Here is a 21,999-nt window from a genome sequence, read left to right on the forward strand (position 1 = left end):
TAACAGTAACTAGGAGAATACTACCCCAATCATTTTCTTTAATATCCTTAGCATCTTATTGTTTCTTATTTTAACAGTGAGGCGAAGATTGTTTTGTAATTTACTTTTGTGAATCTGACTGAAATTAATTACCTGTGGTCTAAATTAGAAGTTTTTTCTGGAAAGAAAACTGTTGTAACGTACTCTGCCTACTCTCCTGCAACTGGCACAGCTAGTCCCTATATACAGGGTGTCCCAGCTATCTTGTCCACCCAAAATATCTCTGGAACAATAACAGCTATTGGGAAACGACTTTCACCGATATCAATGTAGGGCTGGGGCCCATAAATGTACATATTTGGAAACATTCTAAAACGAAAGCATATGTGTTTTTTAACACAAACTTATGTTTTTTTAAATGGACCTCCTATATTTTTTCTTCAGCAATCCATAGCATGACAAAGCACATACACAATGGCGTTGATTGCATCGCAATATTCCCATTACATCCCGAGATATTAAGACGCGAAGTTGACGCTTGAAACACCCGACATGCGCTGCTAGCGCACGTCCTGAGGCTCAGGCGTGAACCCCATGGTGCCCGTAATCGCGATGTGATTGACATGCGTAATCATACTTCCATACCTATCAAGAGGTCCGAAACGAATAATACGGTCTGCTGCCATCCTGCATTAACGTCGTACATTCCAGCAGGTATTTATCCCATAGGCTACGGGTGATGTGGTTCTGTAACATATCTGTGTACCGCAACGTTAGTCACGGTAAAGCAAGCAGGCAACCATGCCACGGAGACGCTCGTGCTCCTACAACCATACGAGTGAGTTTAAAGGGTCAAATTGTGGATGGTCCTTTCGGAGGACTGTCACCCAAATTGAATGTGTTGCGTCAGTTGTGAAACAATGCTGCTATCAGTGGTCTCGTGATCATTATCACACCCCCTAGACGATATTCTGGACGTCCATACAGCGCAGACGCTCGTCAGGATTGTCCTGTTGTGAGGGCAGCAGTGGCGGTTCGTACAGCCACCAAAACGCAGATAAGAGGGCTTGTGGGCCCAGGCATGTCAACACGAACTGTTGCGGTCCGGTTGTTGGCAGTACGACTACGGGAAAACAAAACTTGAGCCCATCTTCCACTCCTGCAGTAGTATCGACGAGGACGGCTCGACTGGTACCGTCATAGGATCAGTGGGAACGGCACGCCGTTGCCTTCAGCGATGAAAGCAAATTCTGCTTGCTCACAAGTGATGGTCGTTTGCACTTACGGCGTAGACCTGGTGAGCGCTGTCTGGTAGAGAGCATTCGGTCAAGACACACTGACCCCACCCCAGGCCTCATGGTGTGGGGTGCGAAAGCTACAACTCTTGTTCACCTTTGGTGTTTCTGGAGGGGACGCTAACCAGAAGAATGTTGTTGGACCCTTTTTTTGCCTTTCGGGTAACAGGAAAGTGAGGTGTATTCCAGCAGGAAAATGCTCGCTCAAAGACTGCCGGTAATACTCAATGTGCTCTGTAAGACGTGCAGCAACTTTCTGCTCAGCACGATATCAGACTTAGCGGCAGGCGAGCACGTGTGGGGATATAATGGGACGAGAAGTGACTCTCGCGACTTGTGAACCAACAACACTTACAGAACTACGTGAACAGGTCGAGAATGCGTAGCATAACGTATCCCAGGACAGTATCCACCATCTGTACGATCTACGGGATGCCGGAGTCAGAGGCTGCATTGCCGCTCGTAGAGGTTACACCACGTATTAATATGTTTCAGCATAGGTCGACACGTGTTACCTCACAACAATTTGTGCTATTTATCTGTAAATGTAATCATTTCATGTACTCCATATGCCCTGTTGCAACATACGTCTTGCGTGAACTGGAAACCTCTGAAAGGTCGTACTAATCTTTGTTACTTTAGCAATGATATATTGGTTCCGAAAGACGCTATGCGAATATCGTCAGGTCGGGAGAACATTTCTAACTGGTACGATGAAGAGCACTTATCTCTAAACAGAAAGAAATGTAAGGTGTTCACTTCACTAATACTACCGACTGATGGACAGCTGTGTCAGACTATATACCACGGAAGGTTAGTCTATAGGTACCTGAAACGCAACGATGACGTATTTCCAGTGCCGAGGCCTCATTAGCTGCTACGATACTTGGAATTTTCAATTTGTCTCTCAAGGAGGAAGTTTTGTAACGCTAATATGCACTGGACTGGGATTGGGGAGTTCCATCACAGAGTAGACTGACAAAAGGACACAGCAAACATAATTATCCGTCATTATAGTCTTCCAGCCATTATTTTAACAAAAGGAGGATTGATATATTGTGCGTTCCAACAGGTCGCCGAAAGCACACCCATGCCCAAGCTGTGATACAAAATAAAAGACAATGGATAACCTTATTGTAAATGTGAATGATGCTCTTCGTCTGATCGCTATGTCGTGAGTACCACTTGATAATGTTTAAGAGTACGTTTGGTATATTTGATCAGAGAACTACTGTGTGGTATTGAAGGAGTTGAGAAACCATTTGAATCTGCATTTAAAGACATTGTTGCAATGTGTGAGGGATTTTATTTTCGTCGTTAGATTTCTAAAAAGTTTTATACCTCTTATTTAAAGTTTCAGTTCTACTTAATTTATACTATTGCCGCGTTCTCCACTTTCTACTTACTGAGATTGTACCACAAATATATGAGAAAGTTGGAAAACACCGGGCTGTCTTGTATATTAATTTGGATTCTAGACTGTACTCTATCCCACGCATAGTCGCTTCCTATACAAGCTGCAAGCTTATGTGCAATATTACCTCGGGTTGCAGTACAATGTCCATTTATTCTTAAATATGATATTTCACTTCATTTAAAGTCTTTACATGGCGATCAGACGAAGAGGATCATTCACATTTACAATAAGGTTATCCATCGTCTTTTATTTTGTATCACAGTCCGCAACAGATCCTCAGGTATTTCCTCAATCTTTCCCTTGGTCGGATTTGCGGCCGCTTTCCTCTGGAAACAAAAGCGAGAAATCTTATTGGTCATCGTTGGCGTCTGAGTGATGTGGGCTTCCTAACAAGATCAATAGTGTTCAGACTCTTGCGTATTTCATCCAGTTCACGAGTGTACAGTAAGCGCCATTATCCAGTACTTCCATCTTAACTTGCCTGAAGATGCTGGAGTTTACGCTCAAAAACAAGATGGATATAGAAGTCCTGTTTCTGCATACTACAATCCCACAGCCATACAGTATCACTGGTACGATGGACGCCCCGCATATCTCGAGTTTGAATTTTGCTTGACAGACAGTGTGGCTCTGAGCACTATGGGACTTAACTGCTGAGGTCATCAGTCCCCTAGAACTTAGAACTAACTAACCTAAGGACATCACGCATATCCATGCCCGACGCAGGATTCAAACCTGCGACCTTAGCGGTCGCGCGGTTCCAGACTGTAGCGCCTAGAACCGCTCGGCCACTCGGGCCGGCAGACAGTGTGACTTAAATGATAGACTAACAATATCACTTGCCGACTTGACTCTGATGTGCCCTCCGTGAAAACTTCAAGTTGCTTGAGTTCTTAGATCGTTTGAGAGCACCATCTTCCCACTATCGGTGGCTGGAGTGGAACTCTGGCCCCTGGCATGGTTACTGCTAGTGAAGTTTTCTGTTTACTATCCATTTGTGGGGAGACCAATTCAGCACATTGTAATATCAGAGATCTTACTCGTACATGTTCTTCCTAGGATATAGACAAAGTGGATGATCCTCATGTGCTAGAAAGTGACGTTCGTATCTCCGACTTGAGTAAAATTGAAATTATTAAGAATGCTTCTTTAATTATTCTATTTAGGTACAAGATCACAATGCTAAACACTGCCCTTTGTATTATTTAGGTATACTGGCTGGTTTAGTAAGTTTTTTTGAGCTATTTCGGACTTCATCAAGTTTGTCATAAAGCTTTTCTGGTGAATACTGTCATATGTCTTTCTGAAGCCAAAAATAAAAAAGAAAGAAAACGCAGGCATTTGCCATGCTTTCGGCGACCTGTTGGCACACACAATGTATCAAACCTTCTTGTTAAAATAACGGCTGGAAACCTGTAATGACAGCTAATCATGTTTACCAAAGATTTACGAACAAACCTGTTTGCTTTGGTTAATACTTTCCGTTTCCATTACGAGTACATATCATACTACACTGTTTCAATATCTTTAATGATTACAAAATGCTTCCAACGGGTTATAGATTATTTAATGGCTACTTAACTATCCCAAAATATATTCCTAGAGAAAAATCATGCAACATCATTTTACAAAATATTTACAAGATATAATCTTAAGTACCCATAAAGATGTTAGAAGACAGTTTATTAGAGACAGATAAGAAGGCGTTAATTTCTTTGGTTAAGGATTCACCCACGAAAGCCAGAGTTAAGCATTCACATAAACAGTTGAAACCCGTTAAATTTTTACAAATATACATTAACCCGGTGACATTATTATTTTAATTTCTTATTGTTACTTCCAACGTATCTAGTTCAAGCTTTCTAACTGTCTGTCTTTTTAGCGACGTATTCCCAAAAACTGTTGCCACTATACCTTTCCCTGTAGACGTAAAATGTACTTAAAAAGAATATTTCTTTAAATAGCTGAACATGTATGATGGGCGCTTGTGTTTGTATGGACGAATAAACGATCTGTTTTCAGTCCTGAGCCACTTGGGTGATTTCATACATGCCATGAATGACGTTGTACCTCGTATTCATTCGTAGTATCATCCCCCCCCCCCCCCTTCTTAACTCACCATTCTCCTTTGAGTAATTAACGCTCCTTGGCAATTTCTTGCGAACTATTGTAGAAATTATTGCAGCTGTCAGTGGTGCAACGGGGGACTAATGAGTGTTAATTTGGAATTCGTTTAATGCTGAACGAGTCTTTCGCTGTTTTATTATATAATAGTATGTGTAATCATTCATATTGACGTTTCAGAAGCATAATTCAGCTAACCGTCGAGGCGAGTTTGAAGTCAGTGTATCAGAATCTGAAGTAGATTTCATGAATATAACCTAAACCACTTTTTCTGTTACTAGCAGCTCAGAATAGCGTAACTTGTATTATGAGTTGAAAAGAAGTTGGCGTTTTTCTAGTTAGAAGGAATTTAATCGTTTATCACTTGCCTTTTGATCGCATTGAGAAGTTATTCACTGAACTGTTGAAAAAGAAGACGGTTAGCCATAAACTTTTAAGAATATGTATTTTACTGTTAAGATCCAGTATGGATAAAATAGATTAATTCCTGTTTTCAGTTTTGATCTTTTCCCAGATGGATGTAGTGATTTAGAATTACAAATCGCTAAGTATTTATTTCTTGAGCAGATGATTGTCGTCCACACCCATTATCTAGTATTTTTACGACAATGTAAATACAGTGCCTACCCTTGATGTAAGCCACTCAACTGCGGCCGGAACTGCTTTATAAAACATGGTCATACATCCGGAGATGTCTCACTGAAGATGAGAATAGTCACGGAAACCTGCACTCGCAGATACTGATCGTAGTCTTAGCCCTTTTGACACATACTTTTTGGTGTGATCTTTAAAGGATAGAAAGTTTTCTGTTTAGTTCCACTGTCTTGTACGTAAGCAGTTTGTTCCGCAAAACTTTGAAAGCTGGACCGTTGTCAGTTTAGTTACAAGTGATTGGTGACGGTTCTTCAGTTTCTGAGCGTGTTTATCAAATATTAAACATTGTCGTTCCCCAAACTTCCATCCCTGGTCTACAGTTTTTGAACACTATTATGGATTCAGTGTATGCAATTACAATAAAAAAAGAGACAATAAAGGTAAATGAAATAGTATCATCACACTAGAATATGTGAGTGGAGCCGCAACTGTAATCTCAAAATGGACAACTACGATCAGCATTAAAATACTGACAAGTTAACGATCTGTTTCGACCCCATGGGAAGCCATTACCAAGTCTTTATCCTTAGACGGGGCCGAAACAGTTGGTAGCTTTACGAATAAAGTGTTCGCATCTGGGTTGTGTTCATCATTAAATGAAGTAGTGTTACTCCCCATCCTTTGAGAGTTTCTTGTAGGTGTGTAAGGTAGAGTCGTTGGAATGACAATTACATTGCATCCTTTAGCTGAAAGCTTTGTATTTTGTCAAAGTTATCCGTACGGCAGCACTAATTAAGCGGTCATTATTGAACCAACGCACTACATGAAAGGGAAAGGTATAGTATGCATACCTAGACAGTGGATCAGATAATATTAGGCGGAGCCAAAAGTAAGGTAATTTGACTTTTTTCAATATATTTATGTTAACTGTTTCTATCTTCAGTCTAGAATATGATCCACCCTCTTGGTAAACAACTGACGGAATGTGCAAACAGTAAGTTGACAACAGTGTGAAGTAACATGAAATGTATTTCAACTAAGGACATTACAAGCAATCCAAACAGTATTAGTCACACAAAGTCCACATGTAGCAGCCCATAAAATATATCCGGTGATATTTTTACACATCAAGATAACATTGCACGTTACATGGTGACATTACTATTCACACTTGATGAAACACACAAGATAATCAAATGCATATTGCATTGTAAGGATGAGAGCAGTATCACGTTAGCACTCGGCAGATTATGGCAAACGAGAATGAAGATCGTTCAGAATACCACTAGAGGTAGAAAGTATGTTTCTGCCACTTGGTGACTGAATAATACCAATTCATACATTGTTCACATTACGCAATTTAGCTTTCTTGTTAAACAAAATTTTATGTACAGAAACAATATGATATTCCATCCAAGATGCATACCTTTTACTATTATAATATTTTTCGCAAATTTAATTAAATACAATAAAGGCGTAGGCATTTTGTGAAGGTATTTACAATAGTGAATAAACACGAAAAACAATCACTAAAAAATCACAGATTGCATGAAATTTCTTACGCTCGTGAGCACTGTTCATTATGAACAACAATTTAAAAAATACGTAAGTTAAACTAACGCCTCGAAAAGGCTGTGGCACGTAAATAGTTTGGGAGTTGCGATATGTCACCTGTTTCTAGCAGCATTGCCGCCGGTGCTAGAGAGAACAGGCACGGTTGGGGTGACAGCGAGGCCCGACAGAATAGCGGCGTGCGTACCTTGCAGAGGGCGGATCTCACTCGCGAACCGCTGCTTGTCTTCGGTGTCGTGTTTCTCAGAAGCGACGTTGGCCCTTTGACTTTCGCCAGCGGCGTCCGTCGTTCCGCCACAGCAGGGATCACGAGTTGTCGCGTTTTGGCGGTGTTTCGACCCAGTGGCTGGAGCCTGCCACTCTCTAGTGGAGTCCGCAGGTGGTGCAGGCGCCGACGTAGACTGATTCTGCGATTGCTCGAACAGCTGGCTGTCTCCGGATGCCTCCCCGAGTCCGCTCTTCCCCTCGCCCAAGTGGCTGTCCCTAGCTGACGGAGGCGGTGCCTCCACAAGAGGCTTTTGTGTGAACACAGCTTCCCCTACGGTGGTTCGTTGCTTTACACCTGCCTCTTCACTTTTTGTCGTTTGAACCTGCAGCACCGCACTCTGCTGCAAGTTAGTTGCTGCGTCGACTCCAGCTTGACCGTGGAGCCTCCAGTTGAGGTAAGGCTGGAACAGAGCTGTGTGGGAGTGTAGAGGGATTTGCTGTTCTGGAGAGGGCGGCGCCCACCCGCAGATGACAGGCTGCAGTAGTGGCTGCTGCTGTTGCGCCGTCTGCGGGCGCGAGGCGTGCTGCCAAGGCAGGCCTGCGCCGCTGTAGTAGTTGTACACGTTCTGCTGGTGGTGCAGCACCGGCAAGTCCTGCAGCACACACACCAAAACGTCACGTTAACGACTTTAATAAACACAAAGACCAGTTGCTGTAAACATAAAACTTCTCGAAATACACTGCCCAAGTACATTAAATTTAACACGTTTCTTGTAGCGACCATTTTCGCAGCAGCTGTATATAAATTGCAGTTGTTTCAAAGAAAATGCCTCTTTGCATGCTGCACATCGAAATTTTTAATTATGAACCCAGACGCGTTTCGCCTTTTTTTACAAGGCATCTTCAGTGGGTGTCTTGAAATATTACATGATTTGTCCAATTTTACACAAGTTAAGGTTTCACATCTAGGTTATAGATTTAAAAACAGTTCCTTAACGTTTTTTTATGAAACGGAAAGGTACTTACAGGTAACTTCTAATTCATTGCATCTAATCAAACTCCTTTTTCTCATCTGGCAACCAGGTGGACATCTTACAGTTAACTGTTTACGTTACACATCACTGTAACTGCCATATTTTTAATACAGAGTTTTATTTGTCGTTCAAGTGTTACCAACATTCTCAGTTTTCTGCATTCAACTGTTTCGTGTGTGTGTGTGTGTGTGTGTGTGTGTGTGTGTGTGTGTGTGTGTGTGTGTGTGTGTGTGTGTGTGTGGGCGCGCGCGCGCGTGTATTAGAGAGGGAGAGAGATTTATTTTCTAAATAAATATTATTTTTAAAAAAGTTATTTTATTAAAAAAATAATAAAACGCACACACGTGAAACAGTTGAATGCAGAAAACTGAGAATGTTGGTAACACTTAGAACAACAAATAAAACTCTGTATTAAAAAGATGGCAGTTACAGTGATGTGTAACGTAAACAGTGAACTGTAAGATGTCCACCTGGTTGCCAGATGAGAAAAATGAGTTTGCTTAGATGCAATGAATTAGAAGTTACCTGTAAGTAAGTACCTTCCCATTTCACAAAAAAACATTAAGGAACTGCTTTTAAATCTATAACTTAGATCTGAAACCATATCATAACCTATGTGTAAAAATGAACAAATCATGTAATATTTCAGGACACCCACTGAAGATGCCTTGTAAAAAAGGCGAAACTCGTCTGGGTGCATAAATAAAAATAAAAAATTTCGATGTGCAGCATGCAAAAAGGCATATTCTTTGAAACAACATTAAATATGTTCGACGTCAACGTACGACAGCCACTCACAGACAGCAGGTGGCAGATCCAGCAGTGGAGGATATATAAAGTGTGTCAGAGGACGCGGGAGACGGTGCAGTAGTTGTGGTAATGCAGGAACGGAGCAATTTATCTGTCGTCCATAAGGACATGATCAAAGGCTTCCGGGCCAATGGTGGAAGCATTTCCGAATCGGACAAGTTTGTAAACTGTTCACGTGCAGCAGTGGTTAAAGTATACCGTGCATGGCAAAATGGCGCTATCCAAATCCAGGGCTGAGCAACCGTTGTGCAGCAGGGACCATATACGATAGACGTGAATCACAGTTGCAGAGATGTGCATGGACGAATAGATGTGCAACTGTTGACCAACTGACTGCTCAGATGAACCAAGGTGCTACCAACAGTGTCTCTTCAACGACCATTCAGCGAACATTACTGCGTATGGGTCTCTGCAACAGACGCCTGGTTCATGCATCCATACTCACTGCCGTTCATCGGCAACGAAGGCTCGAATTTCCACGCCAGTACCGTTTTTTAACTGTGCGTCCAATGAGTGGTGACAGCTGGCCTTTTTCACATGAATCAATTATTATGCTCCATCGGACAGATAGCTATGGCATATACAGCGTGAAGCATCTGGAAGTTAACACCCTGTAACAATCTTCTAAAGGGTCCAGGCTGGAGGACATTACTTCGGTAATATCGTCGTTCTGGAAGGCACACTGGATAAACAAGTATGCATCTACCCTTGCGGAAGAAATCCGCCCCTACATGCGGTTTGCTTTTCCTTGACACGATTTCATCTACCAGCAAGACTATACAACGTGTCTCTGAGAGTACGTGCGTGGTTCATGAGCGCCTTGATAAATTTCTCGTACGCCCCCCCCCCCCCTTTCCCTCCTCGGTACCAAACTCCCCAGATTTAAACCCAAACGAGAATCTGTGGGACCCTCGGTCGAGCTGTTCACTCCATTGATCTACAACCAAGAAACCTAGCGCAGCTGCCCACGGCACTGAAGCCTGCGTCGCTTCACATCCCTGTTGCTACCTTCAAGAACCTCGTTGACTATAATCAGTCTTTCACAATGTGACTGAACAGTGTAGTAAAAAGAGAACATACAAGACAATACCCTCAAACTGTCGTCGACCTCAACAGACACGGCCACAGTTTCGGTTCGTCACTTATTTTTTTCAAATTTCAGTTTTCGTACTGGGTCCATTATGTTTACTTCGAGCTAGCACTTTTAAGGAGCTGTTCTCAATGGCACTCCCACGGTCGAAAAGTGACTGACTATATTACGCCATGTGTGGTGAGAAGGTGGATAGTCACACTACACATCTTGAGCAAGTTGTGTCTTTACTCCCTTAAAAATAATCAGATACCCAGACAGACACTAGGCCATATTTTTGCCTGGAACATATTGTACTGGAAATAATCATATTTTCATCTAGCTGCGATGAGACTTACTATGTATTTACCTTGGTTGTAACGCAAATACCCGAAATTCCCTTTCAAACATTCCCAATTGTTACCCCTTGTGTTCCAGTAGCAGCTCACCTGGTAGTTAAAAGAACAGGAGTGCGCAGTGATCAGATTACAGCCTACTCTGCTCTCTGAAATAAACATTGATACGAGCGTGTGCGCAGCTCACTGAACAAAACATTAGTCACCTACTTAAAACAGCAGCACGCTGGTTACTCTGTGGTGCTGTAATTGATGCAGAACTGGTACCACACGGTTACGCGACTCTCCATCGGTAACGTAAACCATGACAGTCGAGAGAGAGAGAGAGAGAGAGAGAGAGAGAGAGAGAGAGAGAGAGAGAGAGTGTGTGTGTGTGTGTGTGTGTGTGTGTGTGTGTGTGTGTGTGTGTGTACACCAGGCGGCTGTGTGGAAGTAGCGCAGTAAGACGAGTCGACGAGGATACGAGACAGAATGGGAGAGGGGACCCATTGTGTTCTGAGATTCCTATGACCACACCGTGAATCAGGTTGCGTGATTTGTTCGTGTATCAACGCGGACTGTCCTAAGTGTCTACGACAAATTGTGCACCACTCTGTCATATAACACCACCTGATAACAGTGGTCGTAGAATAATCCTACCTGACGGACTGAAGACGGGTGTTATACCCTGTGAATGACGAGTTTCTAACCAGGGAAGAACTGCCGCTGCCAGTGAATGTACGTCCATGTCAATCAGTTTCCATGGGGACATAGCGAATAGAGAATGATTTTTGGAGTCTAATAGTTTGCAAAAGTGCGCTGCTCACAGTGGTATATAAATCTACGCCTTCCATGTGCCCAGGACCGTAGTAGCTGACTAGGAACGTGTAGGGTGGTCCGACGAGTCGCGGTTTCACCACATCTCAAAAGCTGCACGGCGTCGACTGCACTAACGGCCCAATGAGGCGTTTAATCTGCAGTGTCTGGAGGGTGTAGTTCAGGACAGAGGTGGTTTTGAGATGTTCTGAGAATTGTTTTTAGTACCATGGTTTGGACCTTGTAATGGTACTTGAATTACGCAACCATTACGATACCTCACCTCAACCTCTCGATACCAGCAATATTCTACTGTGTGTCTGTAAAATAGGTAACATATTTCTGTGACAACATTCAGATTTGATTTCATTAATGTAGAGGTACTTCGATATGTATATATTGCAATGATATTATTCTTGTGTGTTTTCTTTCTTTTGTTACTATGATCTTTGACGTACTTGTAACTCTGATTTTTGGGCGCGTAAGCGGTTATGAGAGAGTCAAGCTTTGGTCGTCATGTTAAAAAGACGCAAATTGTAGTCAGTTTATGAAATGTGAACTTTAACAGTGAGGAAGATATTTTCAAGTATGTTTTATATTGTGAAGTGATGTTTTGGAACTTAAATTCGGAGTGCCGATTACTTTTTTACATCATCATTGTCTTAACTTGCAAAAGTTTAATCTTCAAGAATGGTTTATGAAACATATCTATAAAACTTTTGAATATCGCAGAAAAACACCTAGGCCTCTTTGCGTCGGAGCTTGGAATCCACACTACCTAGATTTTCGACGATGGAGCCATGAGTTCACAACGAGACTAGCGTGGGAAACACGAAAAGATGAGTGCCTAATTTATCCATTATTTCAAGGAATGACTTTATTAACTGTGCTCTAATGACACCTGCCACATAATATAACTTTGTTATTGCCCGAAAATGCAATATTTAGCAGCGTGAGCAACACTACAATCATAATTAATTTTTGACCTTTGTTGCAGTAGGGTTGTTAGAACCTACACATTCAGCTTACAGTGGACCATGGCGTTTGTTTTCACATTCTCCATTACTAAGTGTTGCCCCTTCTACATACATGTTCATAATTGTGTTATGAAAATGGTGCCGTACTAATAGTTTGTGCTCAAAAGGGACACTCCATCACAGCAGCATACTACTGATACCACCTGAACATGTTACAGGAGCGTCATGGGGAAAACGCTGCCAGCCATTCTGCAGACGACACATTCCAATGCCGTCCTCTTGTGTCATCACATTTTGTTCCACACCCTGTATTATCCTGAAATGTTATCCAGTGACTTGTTCCTCTTTCCTCAGATGATGAAACTGTTGCGTGGGGTGCATTAACAGAATTACGAGGTGATTTCCTAGGTGGAACGTTTCCTTAATAGCCAAAATACACAACCAACTCTTCACGAAGTCGTTCTCGATGGGAAAAATATGTTGTATTGACGGGTGAGTATGTAGAGCACGGTTAACCCGACAACCAAGCTTCACGTTCACAGCTTCATTTTACGAAGGCCATAATCTAAACTTTACGACTACCCATCATAGCTGCTAGACAAAGATTTATGTTATCTTAATGAATCAATCACTCGCTATCCTATGTAAAGAATTGGAGGAGGTTCGGCAGTGCAATGCCCCTGAAGGGTCCGTATTGGGTTTTGAACCCCATCTCACAACATAATTTACATTTGTTATGTATTATCAATACAGCTTTTACTTCGCAAAGAGAAGAACAATTCGACCTTGTTGTTACCAATTGTGGGTAAACAGGTATTGCATTATTCCACAAAAGTTACTGATTTATAAGAAACTTTTCTGTTGCTAAGCAAATTTAAGGCAAAAAAGAGAACCCGAGGTTATTTTCTTTTAAGAATAATTTTTATGCAGGAAGTTACGCTCTTTCGAAGTTATACAGAAGTAAATTATGAACTAGCCTACAGCGTGCCGCCAGAACGTCATGAACTCCTGAGGCTGCCAGCGATGGCACGCAAGTATTCAGTCTGAGAGCGTGTGACGCGATGGAGGACCTACGGAGACGTCACTTCGTCGATTACTTTTATCAGGAATAATTAATGTTAGTGATGTAACTAATGTAGTGAGTTTATTATGTTCTGGAGGCTGGGACTATGCATTACGTTAATGGCTATTATATAGCAACCTCACTTCATGCTTCAGAAGGAACCTGAACCCACTAGCAGACAAAGCGTTAGACAGTCCACACCTCCCCTAGATCGCAAATTCCTCTTAACTGTCCGTCCCCTAAGCTGACTGGTCAGTGGGTCTGACTGCCAAGCAGTGGGCTCAGATTCGTTTCTGGCTGGATCATAGATTTTCTCTGCTCTGTGTCACCACCACCACCACCACCACCACAACCACCACCACCCACGAGTAGCCCAATGTGGCATCAACGGGAAAGACTTGCAACTTGGCAGCTGAACTTCCCTAGGTGAGGACTCCCAGCCATCAGTCTCGTGCAATCATTTAATTCCATTCCCGTCTTAACCGCCCACTATGTGTGAAGAAGTAGTCCAACCAAGATTTTCGGGAGGTTTCCTTTGGTCTTGACGCGGATGCCAAAGCTGGAAATCACTTCCCATACATAGTCATGTTCCCTCTGACCCACTTCCACTGCTGGAACAAAGTTCTACAACAACCGATCCTGCTCTTACGAATTGGGGATGGAAGATGTAAAACATCTATGAATACTTACTCATAAACAAAATTTTAATTTCATCTGGGACAATGATCAACTTTATTCCAGAAATAAGTTAAAACAGTCCCAATCCTCCAGTTCCGAACAACGTTTTTGGGAGGTTTCTCTTGGTTATGTAGCGAATACTGGAACTGGAAATCCCTTCGCAACTATTTCCAATTGCAAACTCCTCTGCTCCATTCCAAGCTTGGGGAATGTGTGGCTGAAAAGAACAAAGGTTTACGTGCCACGCAAGTTATCGACTTTACTGTGTAGTCACCAACAAATACCGCTATATCTACATTCCACTTTCGTAATATATATTAGGGACTTCGTCTCTGAAGTAAGCTGATTTTCCATTCCCCGATTCTGACCGAAGTTTTTGGCGGATTCCTTTTGTTATAAGGCAAATATTGAAATTGGAAATCACTTCCCGAATTTTACCAATTAAGACTCCCTTTGTCCCACTACCACCTCATCGGGTATTTGGCTCCAATGTCCGTAACTACAATGGATCATTACTCGATCAGTCCACTCTACTTTTAGGGATTGGGAATGAAAAATAATAAGAGGTACTTGTCTGTAAAGCACTGATCATCTTGCAGTCCATTGCAACGAACACTGTCCTGTTCATTTTTCTGGATATTTTATATTTTTAACTAACACACAAAAAAAATTATGTGCTTGTCTTTTCAGCTCTTCAGTTGGATAATTTGAATCCCCAGTGTACCAATATGTCCAAGTGTTTATACCAAACGATGACTTAGCTGAGCAAATCACCACCCACAAGTTTCCGGGATGTTCCATTATCATCAATGGTTCCCCACATTCTTCTCACTAGCACATTCGGCTGTTCATAAGTCTTCTCGCCAGTACAGCTGATATTTAAGTACAGCGACATTTTTTGTGGTTTCCGCACTGTCAAGACTCACATTGTATTCCCAAACTTGCACTGTATCTCTGTTTACTTAACATTCACTTTTACCACCATCTCATAGGCTTCACACATGGCCATTCTTATCAAATGCGTGAAGTACTATTAACTTTCCCCTGTCACTCTTCTTGCTGTCTTTTGTAGACAGAGTTCAGTGATCATTTTCGCAACATTTTGCGAATGGTGCAATTAAACCGAATTGAGTCTAAAGGGTCCTATTACTTTATTTGGAACGTAGTTATCCATTTCATGGTTTATAACGTGATTCTACTTTAATCGTAATTATTCTGCGTTAGCCGAATCTGTACTAAATGTTCTCAGTTCGTCTTTTAAATCAGTTGACGACGATTAATGATGTACTTCCGGATGTTCGGAAGAGTCTGGATTTCCATTTTCGCACAAAATTACGCGACCGACCCAGTCGTCGTCTTTAGCCCCACTCGAGCCCAGGGAGCGATTACACGTTACAGCAAAATTATCAGCTCCTGAAGAAGACGGCAGTATCGGTCGTCGAAATACTGTGCGGAAATGGAAATACAAACCTGGCTCAACACCCAGATGTATACTGTTAATCAGACACACTCGAAAAGTACAAAATTGTTGAAAGTTTCTTGGCCACTTGACGTCCGGGATCTTCGGCCTACTTTTAACGATTTTCCTGACGTTTCGCCAGCACGAGTGACTGGCACTGTCAGTGGTTCACCCTCTATTGCTGGTGCAGATTGGAATCGAGCCCGCGACCGGGGATTATATGTACCAGACACGCCAACGTCTGAGGATTCATCTCTGATCATTGTCAACTGGATCTCCGCTTGCTACCTGCAACAGCTGTTCGCTGCAACATTGGCATCCAGGATCCGTTTACATTGAGGCTTTCTTCCTGCGTCGTCGTCGTCTAGGCCTTTTGGTCTGTTCTGCCTCATTGTTCACGCCATCTCGTTAAGAGATGTCCAAAGTTTCCACAACGGGACTCAAGCCGCAGGCAAACTCCACAAGAGTCTTGCTTTTCGCCAACACTTATAATGTGACAATAAGTAGATCTAAGCTTGTGACTGTGGGTCTGTCATCGGACTGTGACTTTGCTTCGGTAATACAAGTGAAAAACGCACAACGCATTGCTGTTAAAGTTCACTAATCATGGTACGAGTGGGGATGTGTCTTTAGCTACTCACAATTTGTGGATGTCACGATGTTTAAAAAAATGTCGTTATTCTTACTCCATTACGTGTGGTAAATCGTACAACCTTCTTTCCATTGTTATTTAGTGTATTTTCTTCCTCTGTACCTACTATACACGTAACAGGCCTCTTATCCACTCGGGTGCGTAAGTTTCCTCCTTTTTAGAATATTTTTCCTGTAGTGTTCTGTAACAGGCCATAAAATTCACTAGTACACTACTGGCAATTAAAATTGCTACACCAAAAAGAAATGCAGATGATAAACGGGTATTCATTGGACAAATACATTATACTAGAACTGACATGTGATTACATTTTCACGCAATTTGGGTGCATAGATCCTGAGAAATCAGTACCCAGAACAACAACCTCTGGCCGCAATATCGGCCTTGATATGCCTGGGAATTGAGTCAAACAGAGCTTAGATGGCGTGTACAGGTACAGTTGCCCATGCAGCTTCAACACGATACCACAGTTCATCAAGAGTAGTGACTGGCGTTTTGTGACGAGCCATTTGCTCGGCCACCATTGACCAGACGTTTTCAGTTGGTGAGAGATCTGGAGATTGTGCTGACCAGCGCAGCAGTCGAACATTCTCTGTATCCAGAAAGGCCCGTACAGGACCTGCAACATGCGGTCGTGCGTTATCCTGCTGAAATGTAGGGTTTCGCAGGGATCGTGTGAAGGGTAGAGCCACGGGTCATAACACATCTGAAATGTAACGTCCACTGTTCGAAGTGCCGTCAGTGCGAACAAGAGGTGACCGAGACGTGTAACCAATGGCACCCCATACCATCACGCCGGGTGATACAATTGTATGGCGATGACGAATACACGCTTCCAATGTGCGTTCACCGCGATGTCGCCAAACACGGATGCGACCATCATGATGCTGCAAAGAGAACCTGGATTCATCCGAAAATATGACGTTTTGCCATTCGTGCATCAAGGTTCGTCGTTGAGTACATCATCACAGGCGCTCCTGCCTGTGATGCAGCGTCAAGGGTAACCACAGTCATGGTCTTCGAGCTGATAGTCCATGCTGCTGCAAACGTCGTCGAATTGTTCGTGCAGATGGTTGTTGTCTTGCAAACGTCCCCACATGTTGACTCAGGAATCGAGACGTGGCTGCACGATCCGTTACAGCCATGCGGATAAGATGCCTGTCTTCTGGACTGCTAGTGATACGAAGCCGTTGGGATCCAGCACGGCATTCCGTATTACCCTCCTGAACCCACCGATTCCATATTCTGCTAACACTCATTGGATCTCGACCAATGCGAGCAGCAATGTCGCGATATGATAAACCGCAATTGGGATAGGCTACAATTCGACCTCTATCAAAGTCGGAAACGTGATGGTACGCATTTCTCCTCCTTACACGAGGCATCACAACAACGTTTCACCAGGCAACGCCGGTCAACTGCTGTTTGTGTATGTGAAATTGGTTGTAAGCTTTCCTCATGTCAGGACGTTGTAGGTGTCGCCACCGGAGCCAACCTTGTGTGAATGCTCTGAAAAGCTAATCATTTGCATATGACAGCATCTTCTTCCTCTTTGTTAAATTTCGCGTCTGTAGCACGTCATCTTCGTGGTGTAGCAATTTTAATGGCCAGTAGCGTATTTTGAGTTCTTCCATCATCCGTCATATACCAAGACAATATGCGTAAGTATCCTCTCTCAACTTTAAGAATGCCGCGAGAGGTAGCTGCGTTGTCTGGGCGCCTTGTCACGGTACGCTCGGCTAATCAGAGAGATTAGAGCCCACACAGAGGCATACGACAACCCTCCTTTCCACGAACAATACGAGACTGGAATAGAAGGGAAGACCGACAGAGGTACTGAAGGTACCCTCCGCCACACACCGTCAGGTGGCTTGTGGAGGATAGATGTAGATGCAGAATATGAAACTTTACACACGTATTTACGAACCTCTGAACTTCAGATTACAGATGTTCAATATGTCCTCCATCAGCGACACGAATAATATCACATCGATGCTCAAATTCCTCTCATACTAGGGCAAGCATGTCCTTCGTCACTGATGTTATGCCAGAACGGATCCAGTTCTTCAACTCTTCCAGGTTCTGTGGGAGTAGTGGTACATAAACGTTGTCTTTAACGAAACCCCACAGAAAAAAGTCAGAGGGTGTGAAATCCGGTGACCGTGGAGTCCAGCTGAGACATGCTAAGCCGCCAGCTCCTTGACGACCAATCCAACGGTTCGGTAGAGGTTCATTCAGTTATTCACGCACTTCACTTCATAACCAACCGATGTCTCAAAACACGCCAAATTGTTCTTGTAGGCAGTTGCAACTACCGACTGGCACGACTAGTTGGTTTTGAAATACTAGTTGGTAAGCAGTTTGACCTCAAGCAACATTTTCTTGAGTCACAGGAAGGCGGCCAGGATCCTTTACTTTACGTAGACATCCTGTATCTAGAAACTGTCGATACCATCTGCGAATGTTCCGCCCATTCGGAGGATCAATTTGGTACCTCAACCTGAAACGTCTTTGCACTGTAATCACGGAATTGTACTTCGCAAACTCGAGAACGCAAAATGATTTCTGCTGTGGAGTAGCCATTTTAAAGATATGACGGTTATCAAGCAAAACACAAAACAACTGACACCTTGCGGCTATTAATATAAACTAGACTTTGTATTCGTTTCTCCAATAGCCGAGCCGAGTCGCAGCAATCGATCGTTTGGACAAAATAATACTTTGTAATTCGTATATTCTCTTTGAAACATGCTGTAATATTCCTAGCGGTTAGGTGTACTGAATCTGTCAGCTGATGGTTCAACAACCTTCCTATCGTTAATGGTTCAAAGCTAACATACATCGCGTGGCGGCTCATTTCGCCTGCGCGGGGAAATATTTATTCCTAGACTTAGCGTTGCTCCATGACGAGCGAAGAAATGTAAGAAAAACGGTATGCGACCTGATTTTGGTGGAAGACAGGGCAACGAGAGGATGTGAATGAACTGTGTGCAATGAAACAATTATTAGCCGCCATATTGTATACCGTGTTTTTTGAGATTCACGAACGATATGTAACTTTAATGTGGAGTTTAGTAATAGCCATAATGCACTCTGGTGCATTTCAAAGGTAATTTCACGTATTTATTTGTGATCTAAGGATTCTGTGATGAACTGTAATGTAGACAAGCTTGTATAGGACTTCGAACATTTGATGGTCGATGTTTGCTGTAGAACCTGCTTCAGTATCATGGCCAAGAGCATAGAGAAAGGTTTTTCTGCTAAAACGAACTCTTTCACTCGCAGCTAATCATCGAATGACCTAACGCAAATGGCAGTACCCCAATTCGAGAAAATCTTATATAAGTTTTCTTTCTCTTACATTTCATTTCAAGAATTTTACAGGCGACCATCGGATTCGGCAGCTGCTCTACACCACGAGAGTAGTTTGTCTACGTGTACGGAACTACCTACGTACGCTGTGGGAGTAGTAGACGTCGCTCTGGAAATTGACATTGTCCGTCACAGACATATGAACAGAGACACTATACACACTATTTCAATAACAAAAACAGTAACTGTTTCTTTTGAGCCATAATATTATAACGTTGGCATCGGTATGTTACTGAATCTCTGCGCTTAACGAAACCTTTTGTGCCACCCGAAAGCACGACTTCTTGAAAGTGTGTCCCTTGCGTGTGATTGCTTAGTCACTATTCACGATCCACCAATGGTTTTTTTTTGTTTTGGTTTTAGGGCGCAAAACTGCTATGGTCATTAGCGCCCGGTCCGTGACTTAGGAAACAGTAAAAAACTGAAATTGAAAACCAGCAGCAATGGGAACGAAAGTCATAAAATTGGAGAAACTAAAAGCAGAAGGAAGGATTAAAAATCCACTACAGAAAGGGGTTGGTTGTTCCCCAAAAAACTTCAAATGACTGACGTCATTTCACTGGCACTAATAAACTTGAGAACGCGGTCGGCTGAGCGCGTGTCATCTGCTAAAATAGACGATATATAAGGCGATAGCTGTAGACGGGAGCATAACGGATTAAAATAGGGGCATTCAATTAAAAGGTGTCTTACCGTCCACAGCTGAGAGCAGTGGGGACAGAGTGGGGGAGGATCGCCGCTTAAAAGATGTCGATGGCTAAAAAGACAGTGCCCTATCCGGAGTCTAGTTAAAATTACCTCCTCCCGACGACGCGTTCGGGAGGAAGAGGTCCAAGCACAAGGAAGACCTTTCACGTCCCGCAATTTATTATGGGGAAGTGTCGACCAATGCGTGTGCCATAAATGAACAACACGACGACATAAAACGCTCAGTAGATCGGCGAAGGGAATCGATTGAATAGCTGGACGAAGAAGAGAGACTGCAGCCTTGGCTGCAATATCGGTCGCCTCATTTCCACAGATACCAACGTGTCCCGGGAGCCAGAGGAACGCCACCGAGATGCCCCCCCAGGTGGAGCAAGCGCAGACAGTCCTGAATCCGGTCGACCAGAGGGTGCACAGCGTAAAGAGCTTGGAGACTGAGGACACAGCTGAGAGAATCTGAGCAGATAACGTACTGTATCCGCTGATGGCGGCGGATGTAGTGGACAGCCTGGAGAACAGCGTAAAGCTCCGCAGTATAAACCGAACACTGGTCGGGAAGCCGAAAGTGATTTGGAGTGTAGCCAACAATATAGGCACTCCCTACACCTAACGATGTTTTCGAACCGTCGGTGTAAATAAATGTGGCGTCCGTCATTTGTGCACATAGAGCAGCAAATGCCCGACGATAAACAAGTGAAGGAGTACCATCCTTGGGAAATCGACAAAGGTCACGGAGCAGGCAGATCCGGGGACGGAGCCAAGGCGGTGCTGTACCCCAAGTTGTCAAGAAGGTTTTAGGTAAGCGGAAGGAAAGAGAATCGAGCAGTTGACGGAAGCGGACTCCCGGTGGTAGTAGGGAGGAGGGGCGGCCTGCGTACCCTACATCAAAGGAGGCGTCGAAAAAAAGGTCATGGGCTGGATTAGCAGGCATGGAAGACAGATGGCTAGCATAACGACTCAGAAGGACTGCTCGCCGATTGGACAGCGGAGGTTCAGCAGTCTCAGCATAAAGGCTTTCCACAGGGCTGGTGTAAAAAGCTCTAGACACTAAACGTAATCCACGGTGGTGGATAGAGTCGAGACGCCGAAGAATAGACGGCCGAGCAGAGGAGTAGACTATGCTTCCATAGTCCAATTTCGAGCACACTAAGGCGCGATAGAGGCGGAGAAGGACCACTCGGTCCGCTCCCCAGGAGGTACCATTCAGGACACGGAGGGTGTTAAGGGATCGCAGACAGCGAGCCGAAAGATAGGAAACGTGGGAGGACCAGCACAGTTTTCTGTCAAACATAAGACACAAGAATTTAGCGACGTTTGAAAACAGAAGGTTGACAGGACCTAGATGTAAGGAGGGCGGAAGAAACTCCTTACGTCGCCATAAATTAACACAAACGGTCTTATTGGGAGAAAAACGGAAGCCGGTTTCGATGCTCCAAGAGTGGAGGCGATCGAGACATCTTTGAAGACGTCGTTCAAGAAGGCTGGTCCGTTGAGAGCTGTAGTAGATCGCAAAATCGTCCACAAAGAGGGAGCCTGAGACATCGGGAAGGAGACAGTGCGTAATTGGATTTATGGCAATGGCAAACAGTACAACAGTTAGCACGGAGCCCTGGGGTACCCCGTTTTCTTGGGAGAAAGTACGGGAGAGAGTAGTGTTCACCCGCACCCTAAATGTGCGCTCTGCCATAAATTCGCGAAGAAAAAGGGGCAGCCGACCTCGAAAGCCCCAAGAGAACAGTGTGCGGAGGGTGCCTGTCCTTCAACAGGTATCGTATGCTCTCTCCAGATCAAAAAATATTGCTACTGTTTGGCGTTTCCGGAGAAAATTGTTCATGATATAA

General features: G+C 43.5%; 1 protein-coding gene across 1 annotated transcript in view; it reads right to left on the reverse strand.

Moving 5' to 3' along the window:
• Window positions 1-6,478: 6,478 nt before the first annotated feature.
• Window positions 6,479-21,999, reverse strand: part of LOC126456043 (uncharacterized) — a 197,074-nt gene continuing 181,553 nt past the window's right edge. Inside the window, exon 10 of the mRNA XM_050091797.1 lies at window positions 6,479-7,841. Within this exon, the coding sequence (XP_049947754.1) occupies window positions 7,077-7,841 (765 nt within the window). The 3' untranslated portion in view covers window positions 6,479-7,076. The remainder of the gene's footprint in view (window positions 7,842-21,999) is intronic.

This window comes from Schistocerca serialis, chromosome 2 (genome assembly GCF_023864345.2).
Source record: "Schistocerca serialis cubense isolate TAMUIC-IGC-003099 chromosome 2, iqSchSeri2.2, whole genome shotgun sequence".
Classification (NCBI taxonomy): Eukaryota; Metazoa; Arthropoda; class Insecta; order Orthoptera; family Acrididae; genus Schistocerca; species Schistocerca serialis.